This window comes from Pagrus pagrus (genome assembly GCF_965226575.1).
Source record: "Pagrus pagrus genome assembly, chromosome: 15".
Classification (NCBI taxonomy): domain Eukaryota; kingdom Metazoa; phylum Chordata; class Actinopteri; order Spariformes; family Sparidae; genus Pagrus; species Pagrus pagrus.
Window position 1 is genome coordinate 22,361,010 of NC_140199.1, and position 17,760 is coordinate 22,378,769.

The 17,760-nt window shown below is 40.2% G+C and overlaps 3 protein-coding genes across 6 annotated transcripts in view; 1 reads left to right on the forward strand and 2 right to left on the reverse strand.

The window, feature by feature from the left end:
- Nucleotides 1-1,996: 1,996 nt before the first annotated feature.
- spef1 (sperm flagellar 1) lies at nucleotides 1,997-5,899 on the reverse strand. 2 transcript variants are annotated; one of them, XM_084376564.1, is made up of 8 exons: nucleotides 5,678-5,899; nucleotides 5,390-5,501; nucleotides 4,746-4,893; nucleotides 4,508-4,553; nucleotides 3,395-3,479; nucleotides 3,204-3,309; nucleotides 2,770-2,838; nucleotides 2,489-2,649 (listed from the first exon to the last, which is right to left on the reverse strand). In XM_084376564.1, the coding sequence occupies exons 1-7, from the start codon at nucleotides 5,784-5,786 to the stop codon at nucleotides 2,797-2,799; spliced, it is 648 nt and encodes a 215-aa protein (XP_084232690.1). In that variant the 5' UTR covers nucleotides 5,787-5,899; the 3' UTR covers nucleotides 2,489-2,649; nucleotides 2,770-2,796. The 2 variants fall into 2 exon arrangements, with proteins under 2 accessions (XP_084232689.1, XP_084232690.1); XM_084376563.1 differs by lacking the exon at nucleotides 2,770-2,838 and having other exon boundaries at nucleotides 1,997-2,649; nucleotides 5,678-5,897.
- A 70-nt stretch (nucleotides 5,900-5,969) lies between these two features.
- Nucleotides 5,970-17,739, reverse strand: adam8a (ADAM metallopeptidase domain 8a; the record flags this gene model as incomplete). 3 transcript variants are annotated; one of them, XM_084376554.1, is made up of 25 exons in its annotated part: nucleotides 5,970-6,841; nucleotides 7,148-7,228; nucleotides 7,635-7,685; nucleotides 7,813-7,869; nucleotides 7,981-8,028; nucleotides 8,597-8,795; nucleotides 8,908-9,019; nucleotides 9,364-9,448; nucleotides 9,533-9,619; nucleotides 10,653-10,833; nucleotides 10,930-11,011; nucleotides 11,106-11,301; nucleotides 11,470-11,559; nucleotides 11,652-11,829; nucleotides 11,926-12,068; nucleotides 12,156-12,237; nucleotides 12,335-12,504; nucleotides 13,059-13,124; nucleotides 13,267-13,344; nucleotides 14,182-14,413; nucleotides 14,780-14,856; nucleotides 15,884-15,962; nucleotides 16,073-16,146; nucleotides 16,262-16,371; nucleotides 17,604-17,739. In XM_084376554.1, 25 exons carry the CDS (start codon nucleotides 17,737-17,739, stop codon nucleotides 6,797-6,799), a joined length of 2,739 nt encoding a protein of 912 aa, XP_084232680.1. In that variant the 3' UTR covers nucleotides 5,970-6,796. The 3 variants fall into 3 exon arrangements, with proteins under 3 accessions (XP_084232680.1, XP_084232682.1, XP_084232681.1); XM_084376556.1 differs by having other exon boundaries at nucleotides 17,472-17,739; XM_084376555.1 differs by lacking the exon at nucleotides 17,604-17,739 and adding an exon at nucleotides 16,463-17,423.
- Nucleotides 11,815-17,760, forward strand: part of LOC311271098 (uncharacterized protein) — a 36,897-nt gene continuing 30,951 nt past the window's right edge. The window contains exon 1 of the mRNA XM_084376559.1: nucleotides 11,815-11,858. Coding sequence (XP_084232685.1) covers nucleotides 11,827-11,858 — 32 coding nt within the window. The 5' untranslated portion in view covers nucleotides 11,815-11,826. The remainder of the gene's footprint in view (nucleotides 11,859-17,760) is intronic.

Below are 17,760 nucleotides of genomic sequence, written 5' to 3' on the forward strand. Positions count from 1 at the left end.
TTTAGTCCTTCACTCTGACCTCCCCGGGGTGTGATCCTCTGGATGGATTCGACTTATTACCTGAGTTAACTGTTTAATTCAGGCTCTAAACTCTGGGCTGTGTTCTTGTTTTTTCTCCTGTTGTTAGTCAGCCTGTAAAAGAGCACTTATAAGGAGTATCACTCTTGTTTCACGTCTTTTTTGTCTCTGAAGGGAGCTTTCTTCTAGGGAAGTAACCCAAATGACGTCATCAGCATTAGCATGAATAAAGGCTTAGTCACAGCATGTAAAACACTAAAGATTTCGTGGTAAATTTCACAGGATCTACGTGAATAAACTCAATAATACCTTACTTTGACGAACTCTCGGCCGTACATCTGCGTCACTGAATATTGTAAGGTGTGTTGACAGTGCTATCCTAAGAAACGGAGAGCCGGAGAATCCAAAATGGAGCAAGCTGTAGTAGCTGATTAACTGTGTGTCACCACTGACTTTTATTCAATCTACTCTATTGGAGAATATACTGCTCCACAAAAGAGTAATGGTTTCCAAGACAGAGGACAAAGGTACAAATGTCTTTTGAACAAACTACATGCACATATTATGTTAGCGACCAAGCTTTATTTTTATTTTCAATGACACACTTTATTGAACGATACACGATGTACAATCCTGAGGAAGAAAATGCCAATGGGGAGTAAAAGGCCCAGTACAAAGAAAATAGAAGGAAGCTAGGAGAGCTTTTCTGACATGTCAGTGGTTAGGTTGCCCAGCACAAGTATTTCATGAAGACGTGCAGATTACTTTCGGTGTACCTGTTACTGGTGTGAGTAGGACTTAAAATATTTTACTTAAAACTTCATTATGAACTCGGGGCAGAGAAGGTGTAATGAAAAATGCTATGGAGTTGCATTTGTGGAGTTCTACTCATACTGGGAATAAAACTCTCTCAATATCTCTAAATGGTCTCTCGGAAGTTATGCAGCATTACAGAGGAACGTTAGCCTATTAAATTGATGAAGTATCCCTTTAACACCTGTTGAATTCTGACTGTAGCTATCAAAAAATAATTCAGTGCATATCAAAATGGTGTCTTCATTATAGACTAGTCTGCTACACCATGTCCTGGTTATTACTTGTGATTTTGTCTGCCTTCTTTTGCTTCACTACAGTAAACAGTAAAGATGTATTCTTAATACAAATATATTTTCCTCTACAGTTTGAAGTCTTTGAAAGTTGATGCCAATATGAATATTTCAGTTTCGAGACTTGAAAGCTGTTTTGTGCTACTTTATCAAAAAAAAAAAAAAAAAAAAAAAAATCCTTTTGACGTTTGTAGATGTTTGGTCAGTTATTGATAAACATGTGTCAATAATTAAATGTATGATTAATAATAGTAACAATAGTGTTTTTGCAAACTTTTCATTCATATTGCTGATGAACAATGCTGCCTGGCTAAGGCAGACCGGCTCGTAAACATGTGTATCAGTGTTACTCACATTTACATTGTTTACTGTATAATACATGTATTAGTGTTATTCATTCCTGGTTGTGCTCATATGTAATTATTATCTACAAGAGTGTGGCACAAATCTTGTATCCACTCGAAGTGATGAAAAATGTTTAAATATCAAGACCAAATTTGCCTCAGCAGCAGGCAGCTGGAGAATTTCAGCGGCTGCTGATACAGCTCAGCAGGATCAATGCCAGTGACGCTTTACTATATTTGGTCATGTGTCAGCTTCATTGCACATTTATTCTGAATCCAACACGCAGATAGTTGAAAATGAGGTCATTAATATCTGCGCTATGTCTTTGACCAATCGACACACTTAAAGAGGAACTAGAGTTTCACAGAAAATGAATGACGCAATTTTAGACTCGGAAGGAAGTGACGGTAACAGTGGATATACGTCTCTCACTGCATGTACCTTTGTTTGATTAATATCTTAGCTTCAAATCTCTACTCTGCTTGTTTGCTACACCCTGCGCATATTCAAAAAGACACTTTGGAAAGTTCATGTGGATTGTTGATTTAGTGAGCACTTGGCAGTCTGAAGTTTTGGGCTGAGTAAAGGCACAGAAGGTCAGAGAAGGCTGCAGATCCACAAACAAAATGCAAAACACATTCTACGAACTCGAAGCCTCACGAAACAGCCGGATAAAGTATTTTCAGTAGAATCTCCTCAGACAAGATTTCAACACAGAGACATGAAATGCAAAAATATTGCTATTATAGTGATTATTATATCACAGCTGTGCACTGTGAATGGTCTGACAAACAAAATGAAATTACCAAATCAATGTGTTTACGTCACAAAAACACACTTGGTAAAATGACGAAACATAAAACATCTGGTGCATTTCAACAGGCGTGATACATTTGAGCTGGTAGGACATTAACCTCAGACCTTTGCACTGTATGATCTGATCCTAAATGTTCAACAAAGTGAGAGTTCATTGGAGTCAGTGTTGGAGGGCTGTATCTCAGAGCTACGACTGTTTAACCTGTTGTGTGTGAATGTTTATTATAAATCGTTGATGTACATGTTTGTATCAGCGTGCGTTGCCTTTTGCTTTGTACGTCTCCAGATGCCGCGTCAGATCGTCAATGCGCATGTCCTTCAAGTGAACCAGATGCTCTAACCTGCTCACTTTCATCTGCAGGATCTACAGGCACACGCACACACACACACACAGACACACACACACACACGAGGATGCAAAAGGACATGGTAAGACGAGTGAGGTTTTTTCCCGGTGAGGTTTGTTAAGTGTGAATTACCTAACTGATTAAAAACTCCTGAAAGTTTAGCGTTACGATGATGTTGCACTTTTGTGAGAATATTCTTCCTCCCTCTTAACATGCAGATGTTGCAGATGTGGCCACAGACAGAGAAGAAGAAAACAGTTAAATCCACTGAGCAGAAACTGACTCACCAACCACTGCTGACACAGCTCATGACGCATATGTATCACACACACACCTAAATGACTGTCTCTCTCTCTCTCACACACACACACACACACACACACACACACACACACACACACACACACACACATCTGCAACAATAATTCAGGTGTTAAAACAGTATGACAAAGCTCTTCCCCTGCAGGGCATCAAAACGGAAGATACTTATGTTTGCAGATGTTCAACCAGTCAGCCGACTGTTTCCAGGAATTAAGTGTGTGTGTGTGTGTGTGTGTGTGTGTGTGTGCACCTCCACAGTCTCTTGCAAAGCCATGACAGCTTGCTCTTTTTCCTGCAGGATTAGTCGGAAAGCTGGGTCCATGTCTGAGTAACACTGCACTGTGGGCTGCGGCTTGCTTTACAATAAAAAGTTCAAAAGAAACGTTATTATCATAAAGACTGCTGTTTAATTCACAATTAAAAGCAAAATTGTGGTCATACCCATTTTTTATTCTGCTCTTGTCGTCTTTTTTCGTCTCATCTCCTGCCAGCTGAACAGGCCGTTTCGCCTCAGTCTGACGAATTTCTGAAGACAACAAAACAAAACTGTAACATTCCTCCGACTAAAACGTGAGCACAACACGATGAGTAAAAACTCTAAAGGGACTAAAGGGAGGAGGACAGGAGGCAGATAGGTGATGAATGTAAGCAGAAAGAAAGAGGGAGGAACTGGGAGGAAAGATTAGTAGACGGAGACGGAGAGAAATGAGGAGGTTTTTAAGCTCAGCAGTGCTGAGCTCAGGCCAGCGATAAAGGCCACCTGGTGATGTTAAGAGCTGATATGAGGAGCCGAGCTGTGTGTTTGATTGTAAATGGGGTGTAGATGGGAGAGGAAAGAGCAGAGGGAGGAGGTCCTGGCCTGAGGTCAGCTCTGCAGGGTGGTTTCAGGGACAGATGAGGTGTTGGAAACGGAAGGGAGACACGTCACCTAAAGGTTGTGGCCTTCTCTAATCAGTCCTGTCTGATGCTGTTAAACCTGGGTATGTTTGTGTCTCTGTGTGGTCACTGATATCTCTGACAGGAACAGATTAGCATCAACTGACAGTTGTTAGCACAGCAGAAAAGGCTGACAATATCAAGACAGGCAAGAGACGGCAGGAAGCAGATAGATCACAGACACAAAAAACAACGCATTGTGTCTTTAATGTGCTGATTTTGTGTTTGTACGCTGACAAGTAGACACAGGACCATTACAACAGTCTAAAATTACACATTAAACTTCCCTCTCTGTGCTAAAAAAAGGTAAATTTGGGGCTGTGTAGCCTCAGTCAGGGTTTACAGATTGACTGTGTCAGCTAACAAACTCCACAGATGACACTGAAATAAGGTCATATCTTGCACAAGGCGTGAAGGCAGAACACAGTCATCATGATCTTGTTGATTCAGCAAGTTCTGTTATTTGGTTGATTTCCCTTTTTCCAAGAATTACATGCAAAAACTTCTTCTGAAGAAATCCTTACACTAATGTCCTGTCACAGGATGTTACGTCAGAAGATCTGACAAACTGGTAACGAAATAAAAGACATGTTAGGGATTGTGTACATGCTGCTCTACCTGTATGAAGCTTCTCCTGCTCCCTGGTGTCATAGTACTCCAAATCCTGAGTTCAAAGGAAAAATGTATTTAAAATGTGGCTATTTTTCCACCTGCAATATTTTTCTCACAAAGACTGAGGCCAGCTTTATGATTCACATAGAGGAGAGAAGGACACAGTGATTAATATATTTTGTAATTAACACTCAAGCAGGCAAAAAGTGGCTTGGAAGAACATACACAAACATGCAGTACACACCAGTATATCCTCTGTAGTGTGCTCCAGTTTCTTGTCTATCTTCTCCCTGAGGCTGCACAGTATAGGCTCTATCACTCCGGCAGTGCTCAGTACAATCCTCCTCACTGTCTCCTCGGGCACGTGAAAGTTCAGCTTGGAAAACACCTTCCTGTCCACAGTGGAAATAAAATAAACAGAAAACAAACACCACAGATGTTTCTAATTAGCTAAACCAGTTAGAAATAGGAACAGTAAATTGAGAGTGATTTAACGGATGATGCACGATGATGATGATGATAAACACCATAGGGGCCAATGTGTTTACAGTGAAGACCCATAAATCTGAAGCTGGCTGTGTGCCATATCAGCGGCCAGGGAGAGGATGAGTGGGTGTGTGTTGGATTGGTTCTCACGACCTGATGCAGAGGCCCATGGCGGTGGTGCTGAACATCAGTTGGGATTTTTAACTTTTTGTTCAGTGTGTGTTTGTGTACTGGTGCTCTGAGGAGGTGTGGGCATATTAACAAAGTCAGACTGTGAAATTTGTAATCTTTCTAGCTGAGGGGTGATTGTGTGTCCTTCATGCAGCCTTTGTTCAGTTGTCTCCACTCCAGAACACATGCAGTCTGAATAGACAAATAAATCAATACGAGCGGGTTTCTTGCCTGTTGAGTACACTCCAGTTACTGAACTTCTGCTGTGCGGAGTTCGCAGGAATATAGTTGTGGAGGTCGACAAGCTTTGGGAAGAAATGTTTGACCACCTCTGCAGCCATCACTACAGAGGGTTCAGCAGAGAGGCAGGGTCAGCTCACAGGTAAATAAACAAACAGACACTTGAGAAAAAAAGAAGATAGTATTAGGTGACAGATGTAATACTCCTGCTGCTTGTTTAGCTAGTTAGCACCTCCCTGGGGATGCTAGCAAAGCTCAAAGGCTAAGTTAACTAGTTACCCCCGTCGCTGAAGTCTCTTGTGATGTGTCTTTTGGGCCGGGACAGAGGTATTTTGTCTATCCATGCGTACAAATCCTGGAGCTCCTCTTCGTTCAGTTCTCGGTCCATTTTTCTTAAAACGACATCTGTTTATTGTAAAGGTTGAAACTGTTTTTACAGAGCTAACCTTAGCCTGTTAGCTTCCCTCCGCAACAGGTTGTTTAAGGCGTTGCTAGGCGACCGCTAATGAACTATGCCAACACAGCGCCTCTGGGTGTAACCAGAGGCGGAGAAAATGGACAGAGACATTGATTGTGGCGATTTATTTCTTTATTGTAAGCTCCGTTTAACAGACAAGAAAACAAGATTTCAATAAATATTAACCGTTCAAAGTTTTCAAGACAAATCCAAGGCAGAATCCTCCATCAGGCATCATGAGTGAGAGACAGTCTGCTGCATAGAATATGCGATATAAAATCCCTTGAAGAATTACAATCAACATGTATCAAGTCAACACACACACAAATAATAATAATTCAGTCTCACAAGTCAAGCATACCTTTGTTAGTACAAAAAAGTTCAAGAAAATGTCAGAACTTTACATCCTTAATTTAAAAGTCTCTAAGGTTCCCACATCGGTGCAACATTTTAAAATCCCTTAACATTATTTCTTAGAAAAGCAGTACCAAAACCATGTGAGAGAACAGTAACAGTTAGTAAAACAGTTACAGCATTGATAGTGCAATTGTCGCATAAAGTGTTCACATATCCAAGGATCAAGGCAGAGAGAATTCCCTTAAAAATGAAAAATAGGAAGAAAATAACCATCATCATGGCAGCACAGCCATTTGTCATTTATATAGCACAGACGTTGAGTCTGTCAATCATGGCTTCAGGTTTTCATCAACAGACTGAAGGCTTACATAAGCAAGAGACAGACGGCGCTAATCTTGAAGGAGGCCATAATTGACAGGAAAGCTCTGTCACTTATTGTTGCTGATCCTTCAGCGGATCTTGTTTCCACTTTAAAACAGACGAGCATCTCCTGAGAGGATTTCCAAGTCCTTCTAGGTGGGACCACAACAGTGTCCTCTGTCAGAGGATCTCAGTGTTTACACCAAGCTGAATTAGGTCCTCTGTCATCTGGGCCTGCTGGGGGGCATCAGGGCAGCTCTGCCTGCAAGCTAGAAAAACAAGTACTGTTAACAAACGTGCTGCTGATTAGCTTCTCTCACTTCAACTCATAAATTCTTTCTCCAAACACTTAAGTTATCTGTCTCAGTGGTGGCCAGAGAGAAGTTTATGTGCTTACTGACTAACACTGAGCCACTGCTTGCTCATGACACTGCTATGTTGGGACAATGTCCAAAACCACAGACTTCTTTATAAACGTGAATGCCCTTAATGACACCAGGAATGCTTGAATGCTAACTGCCAGGATTTAGAGGATGGAAACTCTGGTTGACTCTGGCTGCCGTCTGAATACATACCAGCTGAGTGTGTGGCAGTGGAGACAGGACTGCAGAGGGCTTCGGCTTCACTGGAGGCATCGGAGGCTTTGGCTTCGTGATCTTAGAAAGGAGATGTTCACGTTTGAAACACGAAAGTAATGGCAATTACAATTCCAGCTGGGGTTGGTAAGACTCTAGAAACCACAAGAGCAAGCTAACTTCTGAAAGTATCCAAATTAAAAATCTCTCCCCCGTCCTTTCAAACCCTCTCTTCACAGCCTCTCCTCCAAAACAGATTAAGCAAATTAGCTGTTACAAACTCAGTCCCTAGCTCGGCAGTTACTGCTCTTTGCTGTGGGAGTGTGCTTTGTGCTAACTGGGTTAGCTGCTTCATTTGATTTCAATTAAATAAATTGATGTGCTCATTAGAGGCCTGTGACTGCAACAGGCACTAGACTTTTTCTTGCTTTTTCCATATGAAAAGCATATGAAAATTATAGGTAAAGTGAGTTGAAATGTCACTTACCAGTTTTGATGCCAGTGGTGGCAGAGGTCTGGATGGAGGAAGGGGCTTTTTCTGAGAAAAAAAAAAAAAAAAGACAAAATAACATTAAAACAACAACAAAACATAATTTAACAAAGCAAACAATTTGTGTCATTAAAAGGAAATTAGAAATATTGTTAAATTCTGTATGCAGGTTTACCTCAGTGTAGATGGGCTTGCTTGGAACAGGTGATGGCTGCATGAACGGCCTTACGAACTAAAGAAAAACATTTATTTAATAGGTGTTATACCGTAGTATATAAGAATTGCCATTCTACATATAAAAATTGCTACGTTTAAATAAAGACTCAACAGTGGACAAGATTACCTGTTGAATCATTGATGGCTGAGGCACAGCTGGGAATTTCTTAGGTGGCTGCAAGGGACAAAAACAGACTTTAACTATAATCTTTAATGTTACTGCATCTTACTTACAATGACTACGTTCACATGCAAAGAATATTGAGTTGCTTGCCCTTATTCCAAAAAAGACGACATCATCAAAGTCTTATAATAATAATGTTTAGAGTAGGTGCGTTCCTCTTTTCTTTTCTGCATGCATCTCTACCCTAGCCCTGCAAACTGTTGACTAGGCAAGGTGCAGAGCTGACCGTAAAACAAACAGAATATGCCGTTTTCCACGCCCTTTATCAAATTCAGAATTTTGTCATAATCTGAAAAATAGTGGAAAACTAATGTGCAAGTAAACATTGTCGTGCCGATTGCCTGTTTATGATTTTGAAAAGCATTCCTGGAGCTCATTGGTCTTCAGTGTGTGGCTCAGGGACACTTTTCGAAGCTTTTAATTTGGGCTAATTACCCAAAACTAATCACCACAATGACATTGTACTTTTGCCATCTACAGTTGCTACAAATGTAAATATCATTTCTAATATAGACAAAAAGATGTCATGATATGACTACACTCTGGTGCTGAAGCTCACCTCTGGAGCTGCTCTGCTGGGCTTCAGCGCTCCAGTATTTGGTCTGGCAGGAGCAGAGGACAGAGGTTTACAGGCTTGAGTGGCTGAAGACTCCACAAATATAGGCTGACTGATCTGTGTGGTCCCAAGGCGAGGGCTGCCTCGTGTACTGCTCGACCGAAACAATGGGTTGGTTTGTCCTGAGGTAGACTGGAAACATCTATGAAGAAATATAGACAGAAGCTAAGATTAAAGGTGGACAAGATAAACAGTTTTCTTTATCGTTTCATGAACAGAGTGATTTAACAGACACAAGGAAGGGTTAACTTTACCTCTTTGTAGGTCTCCTTTTTCTGATGCAGCACATCAAACTCCCAATAACCAGGACTAGCAGCAGAAGTAAGCCAACCACCAGAGACACGATATAGACCACCAGACGTCCCTCTGTACAACACACACACAATCCCATACATTGATTATCACAATACTCTGCTCAAGGATGAGTATGTAACTTCATATGTCACCCTCTCCGGAAACAAAATGTACTGTAATGTCATTACTTCATTTGTACACACTAATGGGGGAATTCCATTAAATGAGTGTCTGTTTGCGCTCATCGGAACAGAGCACAATTGTTTGCGAGTCCATGAGAAATCTACTTCAAGTATTAAATCTTGGTGCAAAACAGAGCAGACAAAGGCAGCATGGTCATTAAAAGGTCAAGCATACAAGAGGCAGATACACAGACTGTCGGTGCTTACATGTGCCGCCAGACAAGCATAACCTACCTTCAGGCAGCTCGGACTGCAGCACATCGCAGTAAGGCGGCGCCCAGCCGGGGTTGCAGTGACACTTGCTCTCATGGTTACAAACCTGCCAGGGATCAAACTCACATTAATGTCATATTGCCATGGCTCATAATGCTCCGAAATGATGCAAGATTAACAATCGTCTTACCCCGTGGTTGCTGCATTTAGCAGAACAGTCGTTTGTTCCGTACACTTTTATGTTTCTAGTGTCTTGACATCGTTGGTTGTAGCATACCTGAAAGATAATGTGAGGACATTGAGGCAGGAGGCCACAGAGGTTTTGTTGATACAAGCTGCTAACAGCAACAGAGGCAGTTTTCTTCATTTACTTTAAGTACAGTTTTTAGGTTCTTGTACTTTACTTGAGTATTTCCTTTTTCTGCTACTTATACTTCAACTCCACAACATTTCTGAGGCAAATATTGTACTTTTACTCCTCTCCTCTCCTATTTATTTGATCATTTATTTTATCGGCAATTGGAAAAAGAAAAAAAAACTAAACACTTATTCCAATAATCAGAAAAATGCTGAACTGGGGTCTGATAATTAGTCAGTCAATATGTAAATAAATGCATATTTTTACTTTTACTTGTACTTTTCATACTTATATACCTTTATTGCCAGAAAATTACTTTTGATACTTATATTAATCATTATCATGTTGATAATTTTATTTTAGGTTACTAATGGTAAAGGCTTACATGCTGTAGTGTTCAAAAATTCACATCAGTTTCCGCTCTTTTTTAGCTCCTGACTCTTTATGGCCCCCTTCCCAAATACCCAGTCTGCTCTGATTGGTCAGCTCACACCCAGCACCACCAACAACAAAGCAACTGAGCTGAATCAATTCTTAGATGCCAAACTAGCCACTAGGCATAAATGATTGCAAATGTGTGACTCTGTGATGTGGTGTGATGTCACAAAGTCACAGAATTAAAGGCGGGACTACTGACAAGGCGTTTCAGGAGCAGTGTTTTCTGTGGGAGAGAGGAGCTTCTTTTGGTGTGGACTTTGACTATTTTAACTTTGAAGACCTTTTACATGCACAAGAATATATAAACACTGACGGAAGGAATTTTAAAAAAACAAAAAAAGCAAAATAGGTCTCCTTTAAGTACATTTTATATATATCTGATACTTTTTTAGACTTTTACTCAAGTACTATTCATATGGGTGACTGTCACTTTTGGCAAAGTAATATTTTCACACTATATCTTTACTTTTACTCATGTACTACTTTTGGGTACTTTTTACACTGGTTTTCTTACCATGTTGTTACCACACTTGGTACCGGTAGGGACCTTGCCCAGATCTGCAGGGTAGTTATCTTCGGGTTTCATTGTTGCTTCATTGCATATAATTCCATTTCCTACTTTGTTGAAGAACTTCCTGGATGTGACTGGAAACTCCCAGCCACCAGAGCAGTAAAGTGTCCCACAGGATTGATCTCTGTAACCAAAAACCACAAATTACTAATCCCAAAACCAACAGCACCACACTGTTCATTAGGCTATTACAGAGCTGTTTTGGCTTTTCATTACATACTGGCTTGAACATCTCTGGCTAAACAGTGTCCTTCTGCAGTTTCCATTCTGGGCGAAACAAGCATCTGCAGCTACTTCAGCATCTAAATGGAATTAAGACGAAACCAAATGGCTGCAGACTAAAGATTTTTGATGAATCAGATATAAAGCACATCTAAACCTCCACTGGTGTTCTACCTGGTCCCCAAAGTCTCTTGCAGTGTTCCTGTCGGGAAGGACACTGTCCATTGTAGCAGTATCCTTTTCCACGGTTGCAGGGAAGGCCGTTTTGGGTGTAGGCGTCAGTCGGACAAGAGGCCGAGAAGCCAGTGCAGTATTCTGGCAGATCACAGTCTCTTGCCTTCGGTCGGCAGACGATGCCTGTCGCCTTCAGCTGTAGAGTGGAGAGAATCACAGATGGTGATGTACGGACGACTGAAATACATACACTTGCACATAACCGGCCAGACGGCACACTCAGACAGTGTCTAGCTGAATGGTAACACAATTAGCATCAGTGTTACTTCACACATGTAGAGAGGACATAGTGAGTATTTCTTACTTGGCAGTTGTGGCAGCACTCTCCCTCTGCACACTTAGCTCCTGCGTTAAGTTTGCAGGTAGTGGCATTACAGCAAGGATTCTTACATTCCTATGAATGACAGCAGGGTGCAGAATATTACAAACCACTCTTTTTTTGTGTGCTTTAATGTGATTGTGTGTATGCACCCTGTGTGCACAAACCTCTACAGTGCCACAGTCACACTCCTCTCCAGGCTCCAGGAAAGCATTTCCACACACTGGCCCTCCGTAGATGCGATTGGTAGAGGGAGTATCCAGCAGACAGGCAGGGTTGACCTCATCCAAGAACCTGCTGAGCTGCTGCTGACTGCAGCTGCTGAACAGCTCTGGGTACACCATGCTACAAAAAGAGACCACAAGACAGAGAAGGTATTTACTAGCTTTACTTGTGTTTAAGAGCAGTCACGTTTTTGGGGAGGTAAAAAAGTGAGCTTACCCAACACTCTCAGACATGATGCAGCCTCTTTTGGTTGTCAAGGAGCCACAGACACAGTTTTCAGTGTCATGGGACAAGCCCAGGTTGTGACCCATCTCATGGGCAATAGTTGAGGCCACTCCTATCGCGTTAGTGTTATGGTCCTGGAAAAAAGTGGAGTAGAGTAAAACAATTGTTTTCCTTTAGAAACACTGAAACTTTGCATTTTTTAAACAAAAAAGCACATTCACCTCATTGACAGCTCCGGAGTTGGAGGTGCACATTGCATTTGTGTTGGCTAAGCCGACAGTGGAACCATCAAAATCCACACCTCTGAATGAAGAAGACGAAAAACGTTTAGTCACCTGCACTAACAGCTCAACACATCATCTTGGCATTGTCTTTTTAGTGTCGTCTTTTTACGCCTTACGTGATAAACTGCGCGTTGTCATGTTTGGTCCTTGGCAGCAGGCTACGTTGACGCCACTCGAGGAACCTGCCTAGGGTGACCTCAGGGTTACTGTTGACCTCTATCTGATCTCTGTACGACCAGATGTCTAGACCAACCAGCATTACGCGAACACCCATAGGGCGATACAGCTGAAACAGAGCAGCGTGTTAGCACAAAAAATGTCCCTAAAAGTAGGTCTATCTGCTGCACCGGGAAACCACTGTTGAGTCTAGAGCTGTCTGATGGTGCATTCATGATGGCTCTGCTCTTTCAGAGTATGCAAAGAGGATTGTGTGATATGTGTGAAAATCTTCAGCTTTGGTGTGAATATTCACAGTTAAAGTTAGATTTTCACAGCGAGAGAACTTTTCCTTCATTTTATTGGTCAGATTCCAGTCAGGAAAGAACAAATAGTATCAGGACAGATTTCTTACACGTGGCTGCACTGCATTGTGAGAAAAGTGGAAATCTTATCTGCTGGCAATGAAGAAATGCTCAATTACTGGTAAAAATACACAGCATACTTTTGGTCCAAAAGAGAAATTACATAAATTACACAAAATGAGCTTTTACACTCATTTTAACTTCATAATGCCCTTATTTTATAGTCCTGGCTGTTTTTTCTCCCTAAGATCGGTAGATTGTTTTCTTTTAAACAAGGTCAAATAATCTTAATTGGGAGATTTCAGAGAAACAAACATACCTTGTCCACATGGTTTGCTATTTCAAGCACTCTGCCCTCTATTTTCTTACTGCCATACTTTTTATACTGAAAAGAAATGATTACTTCAATTAGTAATACAAATAACAGCATTTCAGATATAAAACACAATCAGTCAAAATCATTATCATTTAAAGACTACATCTACAATAACAGACTGAGTCAGAGAGAGGAAAAAAAGGAATCAAACCTCTGTGTTGTCGACCACCACGACCAGCTCCACTGTCCTGGGTTTTCCTGTGCGTTCTTTGGTCTGAGCTCTGCTTTTCTGAAGAAGATAGGAAGATGAAGACATCAACAACTACAGTTGTAGTGTGTGTGTGTGTGCACACACAAAGTGGCTGTTATGGTTTGACAAGTTGTAAATTATAAACTGTATTTACACAGCATCTTTCAAAACAATGGAAAAACAAAAATGAAAACAAATCTGCACCATTTATAAATCAGCAAATATAGTTACAGTGAATTAAACAGAAATGATATAATAAACACATAGTGGAAGTGAACAATACAATTTTGGTTTCAGGGTATTTAAAGTATCTCAGTGATCAACAGTGCTTTAATGTAGAGTTTTAGCCTTTCATAGTTCAGTTTCATGACTTTATCTATTAAAATATACAAAATGATGCACACTGAAGCTAACAGTCACATCCAGTAATCATTTACAACAATATTAACTATTTATCTGTTACTGTATGTTTCTTTTTTCCTTGGTGTCTTTTGTACTTTTGCAACCATGTTCCCTTTTGTAAATTCCCTTTGTTTTATCTTAATTAGTGGTACTGAACTGAATACCGATATTTGGGCTGATATGTTAATACAGATAAAGTTTATTGTCCAAAATGACATAAACGTTTCATATCATTTCATATCAATATATCTGTGATAGGTCAAGACCGATGTATCAGTTAAGCTTTTAAAGTATCACGCGTAAAATGTTTACACAGCTATAGTAAGTAGTAGTATTTTACTGAATACCACTTTTGTTTTTAGCTTAAAATCATCAAATGTAAGAATGACTAACAAAATACTAGATCTCAGATATCAGCTATCAGGCTCCAAACCCTGGTGTGTATCTATATGCGTCCACACTGTGTGTCTTTACCAGACTGCTGAGCTGGAACAGTCCAGACGGACGAGCTCCATGATCATAGAAAGTGGTTGTGTTTCCATGGGAACAGGAGCTTCTCTTCCTCCTCAGGTGTTTGTAGTTGTAAACAGCGTGAAGACCCTCGTCACTGTGAGCTACAGAGCTCTGTTTGTTGTCATGCTGTCCCGCCTCTGTGCTGTCCAGGGGTTCGATAAGGTACATTTGGTCCTGCAGACGCACAAACCCCCTGTAGTGCAAAACATTGCACAAAGAATTTTTTTTCTATTTCTTCAACATATCTAAATCACAAACAGATAGATAATAGATATATCTATCATAACAGAAATGTATTTTATAGCAGACAGAAGGTGGCTTTAAACAGAAAAGTTTCTATGGCTTTTGTTGATTGGGTTCACGTTTTTAGACACAGAGCTACAGTACATTTAGTCTTAATGGTCTTCGTGATGGAGCAAATGGATGCTGAGGGACTGATCCTCTCTTTGGATTGGAACACAGTCTCAAATCATCATGGATTTAATTACATTTAGAAAAACAATCATCTTTTAGTAATTAGAAATACAGGATGAGAAAATATTCATCCAGTATTACTCACTTGATTCCTGAGCACAGTCCAACACTGGCAGAGGAGTCCTCCACTCCCACAACGTGCCCATGGTAGTAGCAGTGAACCTGAGCAGACATGAATTATTTGTCAAAGACTCAAAGGAAAGATTTCAACACACTTCTTTTTCTTAAGCATTGCAGTCTAATTTGCAGGAGATATTGTGTACAGTATGTGTCATGGTCAGATGAAATGACAATGTTAACCTTATATGTCGATTCCTCTTCCACATAAGACTCAATCATTGCAGTGTGAAATGATGCATCTCTCATAAAGAGGAAGTTTGTAGTTGAGAAACTTAGGTTTATTTGGAAATGTGATATTCTGAAATGAGGAATATTCCGGCATGTACTGCATACAATGTCCTTAACAGGACTTACATAGATGACGCTGATGGAAATGACTCTGATCTAAGGGATTTACTTAAATATGAATTTAATGTTCTGTTATTTGTGTTGTACAGCCTTAAAAATCTTGTCACAAGTGCAAAACCTGTTGTATTTTGGAAATGCTGAAACCATAAGTACAGGTCAGAAATGTAAGATCAAACTTCTTGGTGCAAGATCTGCATTTTAAAAAACCCTGTTACTCATATTTAACAGTTCAGAGCTGTGTCATCAGTTTAGATTGATGATAACATTGTTTTACTAAACCGCAAAAAAAGAACCAGCACAGGAAATCAAATGTGACTAAATCACTTATACTAGGTGAATAGGTGGCACAGGATATCCTGTACTTACTGCATTCAAGCCTGTATAATAAGATGAATCTTTGGTCATATATGGCAGCCTGGTTTCAGACATCTGATTGCCCTTATTTTGTTTTTACTCAGTGACTCGAAAAGAATGAATGAAGTCAAACGAAATGGAAAATCAAGTCAGATTACAAGTATACTACGTTCTAAAAACAAATATATATATAAACAAATAAAAAAGAAAACAATTAAACATGCACGTAAATCATCTACATTAAACTTGTGTTTCTGACAGACTCAGCTAACTAAAAAATAAATCACATTTTAATTCAAGCTGATCATAAGTACAGGATTTATGATAATGTTAGTGAAATAGTAATGAAGAATGCAAAGCTACATACCCCATAATCTGGCGTATTTGTGACTTGGGTGCCCTGGTCCGAATAGTGTGTTACAGAAAAAGTGTTTCCGATAAGACCTCTGTAAAATAAAAGTGTATTTTTTTTCAATAATATTGACAAATCAAGAAAGAGAGCACAGTATGTGTAAAAATATACCAGAATCTAAAGGAACAGTTTGAGTTTTCTCACTTGTTCTTTTCCAGGTACAGTGTGTAGTTTTGGTCTGCAATCGTCAAAGAGTACTGGAGTACATCAGGGTATTTCTGCGCACACACAGACACAGACACACACACACACACAGTAGAAAATAGTTTAGTGTGTTTTTACAAATGGGTGTTTTTAAATAAACTGATAAAATAGTAGAGCAGAGTGTGTTACCTGATGTGTAGCAGCATCATCACTGAGAGATGAATCCTTCAGCCTCTGAGGTATCACTGTTTGGTACTTCATCACATGAGGTAGAGTCCTCACACTGTCCGCAGCTGTTCCTGTAAGTTTCAGGGATATTTTATGAGACCAAAAGAAATAAAATGAAATACAAAGAAAAAAAGAAAAAAGAGAAACAAACAGAAGTCGCACCCCATGAGAAGAGGAAAATCCATATAAAACATCCAGAATAGTTCATGTTGCTTTACCGGACGGACTGTGTCATTGTGTGCTCGGCAGTCTGTGAGAAAAAGAGAAGATGTCGAGCTCTCCGCCCCTCTCCGCTGTGTAATATCCTGACAATCTCCATTTGAGGCAGAGAGACCACATGAGTCACAACCGGAGCCTTTAAAAAAAGTTCAACGTGGAGCTTTAAGAAATGAATCTGAATTGTCCGAGGTGCTGAGAGAGACAACATGTAGCCTAATTACAGACGTGAGTCTTATGGAGATTAAATAATGAGGTGATAAACATCGTTTAGGCTAATTTAGCAGATTGCTGGGAGAAGAGGCTCGGCTTTGCCCTGGATTTCCCCTTCATCGTTATTACTGTCACAAACTGTAATGACACTATGGGATTATTTTAGACTTCTTCTATTTCTTTAAGACAATTATCCCCTGAAAAACAACAGACTCTCTCTGTTCCTGTTTACCACTCATAAACAGACATTTTTATGTAATTAAATGGGAAACTTCTTCTGATAATTATTATTTTTTTAATCTTGAGTGTCCTCTACTTAAACGGACAGCACAGCCGACAGATCCCCTTGGTGGCTTTTGTCGCCATCTTTTGGTAAAATGGCGGAAAGTCGGATTCGCTCAGAGGTTTGATTTTTGGTTATACTCCTGAGGGAGCGTTTGCCAGTGAACAGAAATTGTAGGTTGAGTTTTTAAATATAACTAAGCACGTGTTTGTTTCATGATGTGCGAGTGGAAAAGTAATAAAGGCCGCTAAACCTAAATGGTTATTGCGCAGTGGGACAAAGCGGTTCACACAGGTTTTAAATGGTATTTTACATATGAAACTCAAAACCAAAACAGAACAAACAATAACAACAAATAATTAACGCTGTAAACTTCTGTCACAGGTCAAAGACCATAATTTGGTAAGGAAAAGCAACCTTAACATAATACTAAACAAATTTAACCAAATTACCACGAACTAATTTCCATTGCTGGGGCCCTCAGGTTTCTGCCGGGGGGCAGTTTTCCAGTAGGTAATTTATCCTTTGTCAGCTGACACAATAACAGATTGTTGTAAAACCTTACCCTGTGACAAACCAGACACGACCTACTGTTATCTAAACATGGGCTGTGTTGTGGCTGCCTGGAGATGTCCGCTAACTTTTTCCATGTCGACTCTCGCCAGTTGGGGGCGACAACGCGCCATTTTGTTTTTGACAACCGCCAAAAAACATTATGTGACGACATCAGTCCGCGACAACAACAACT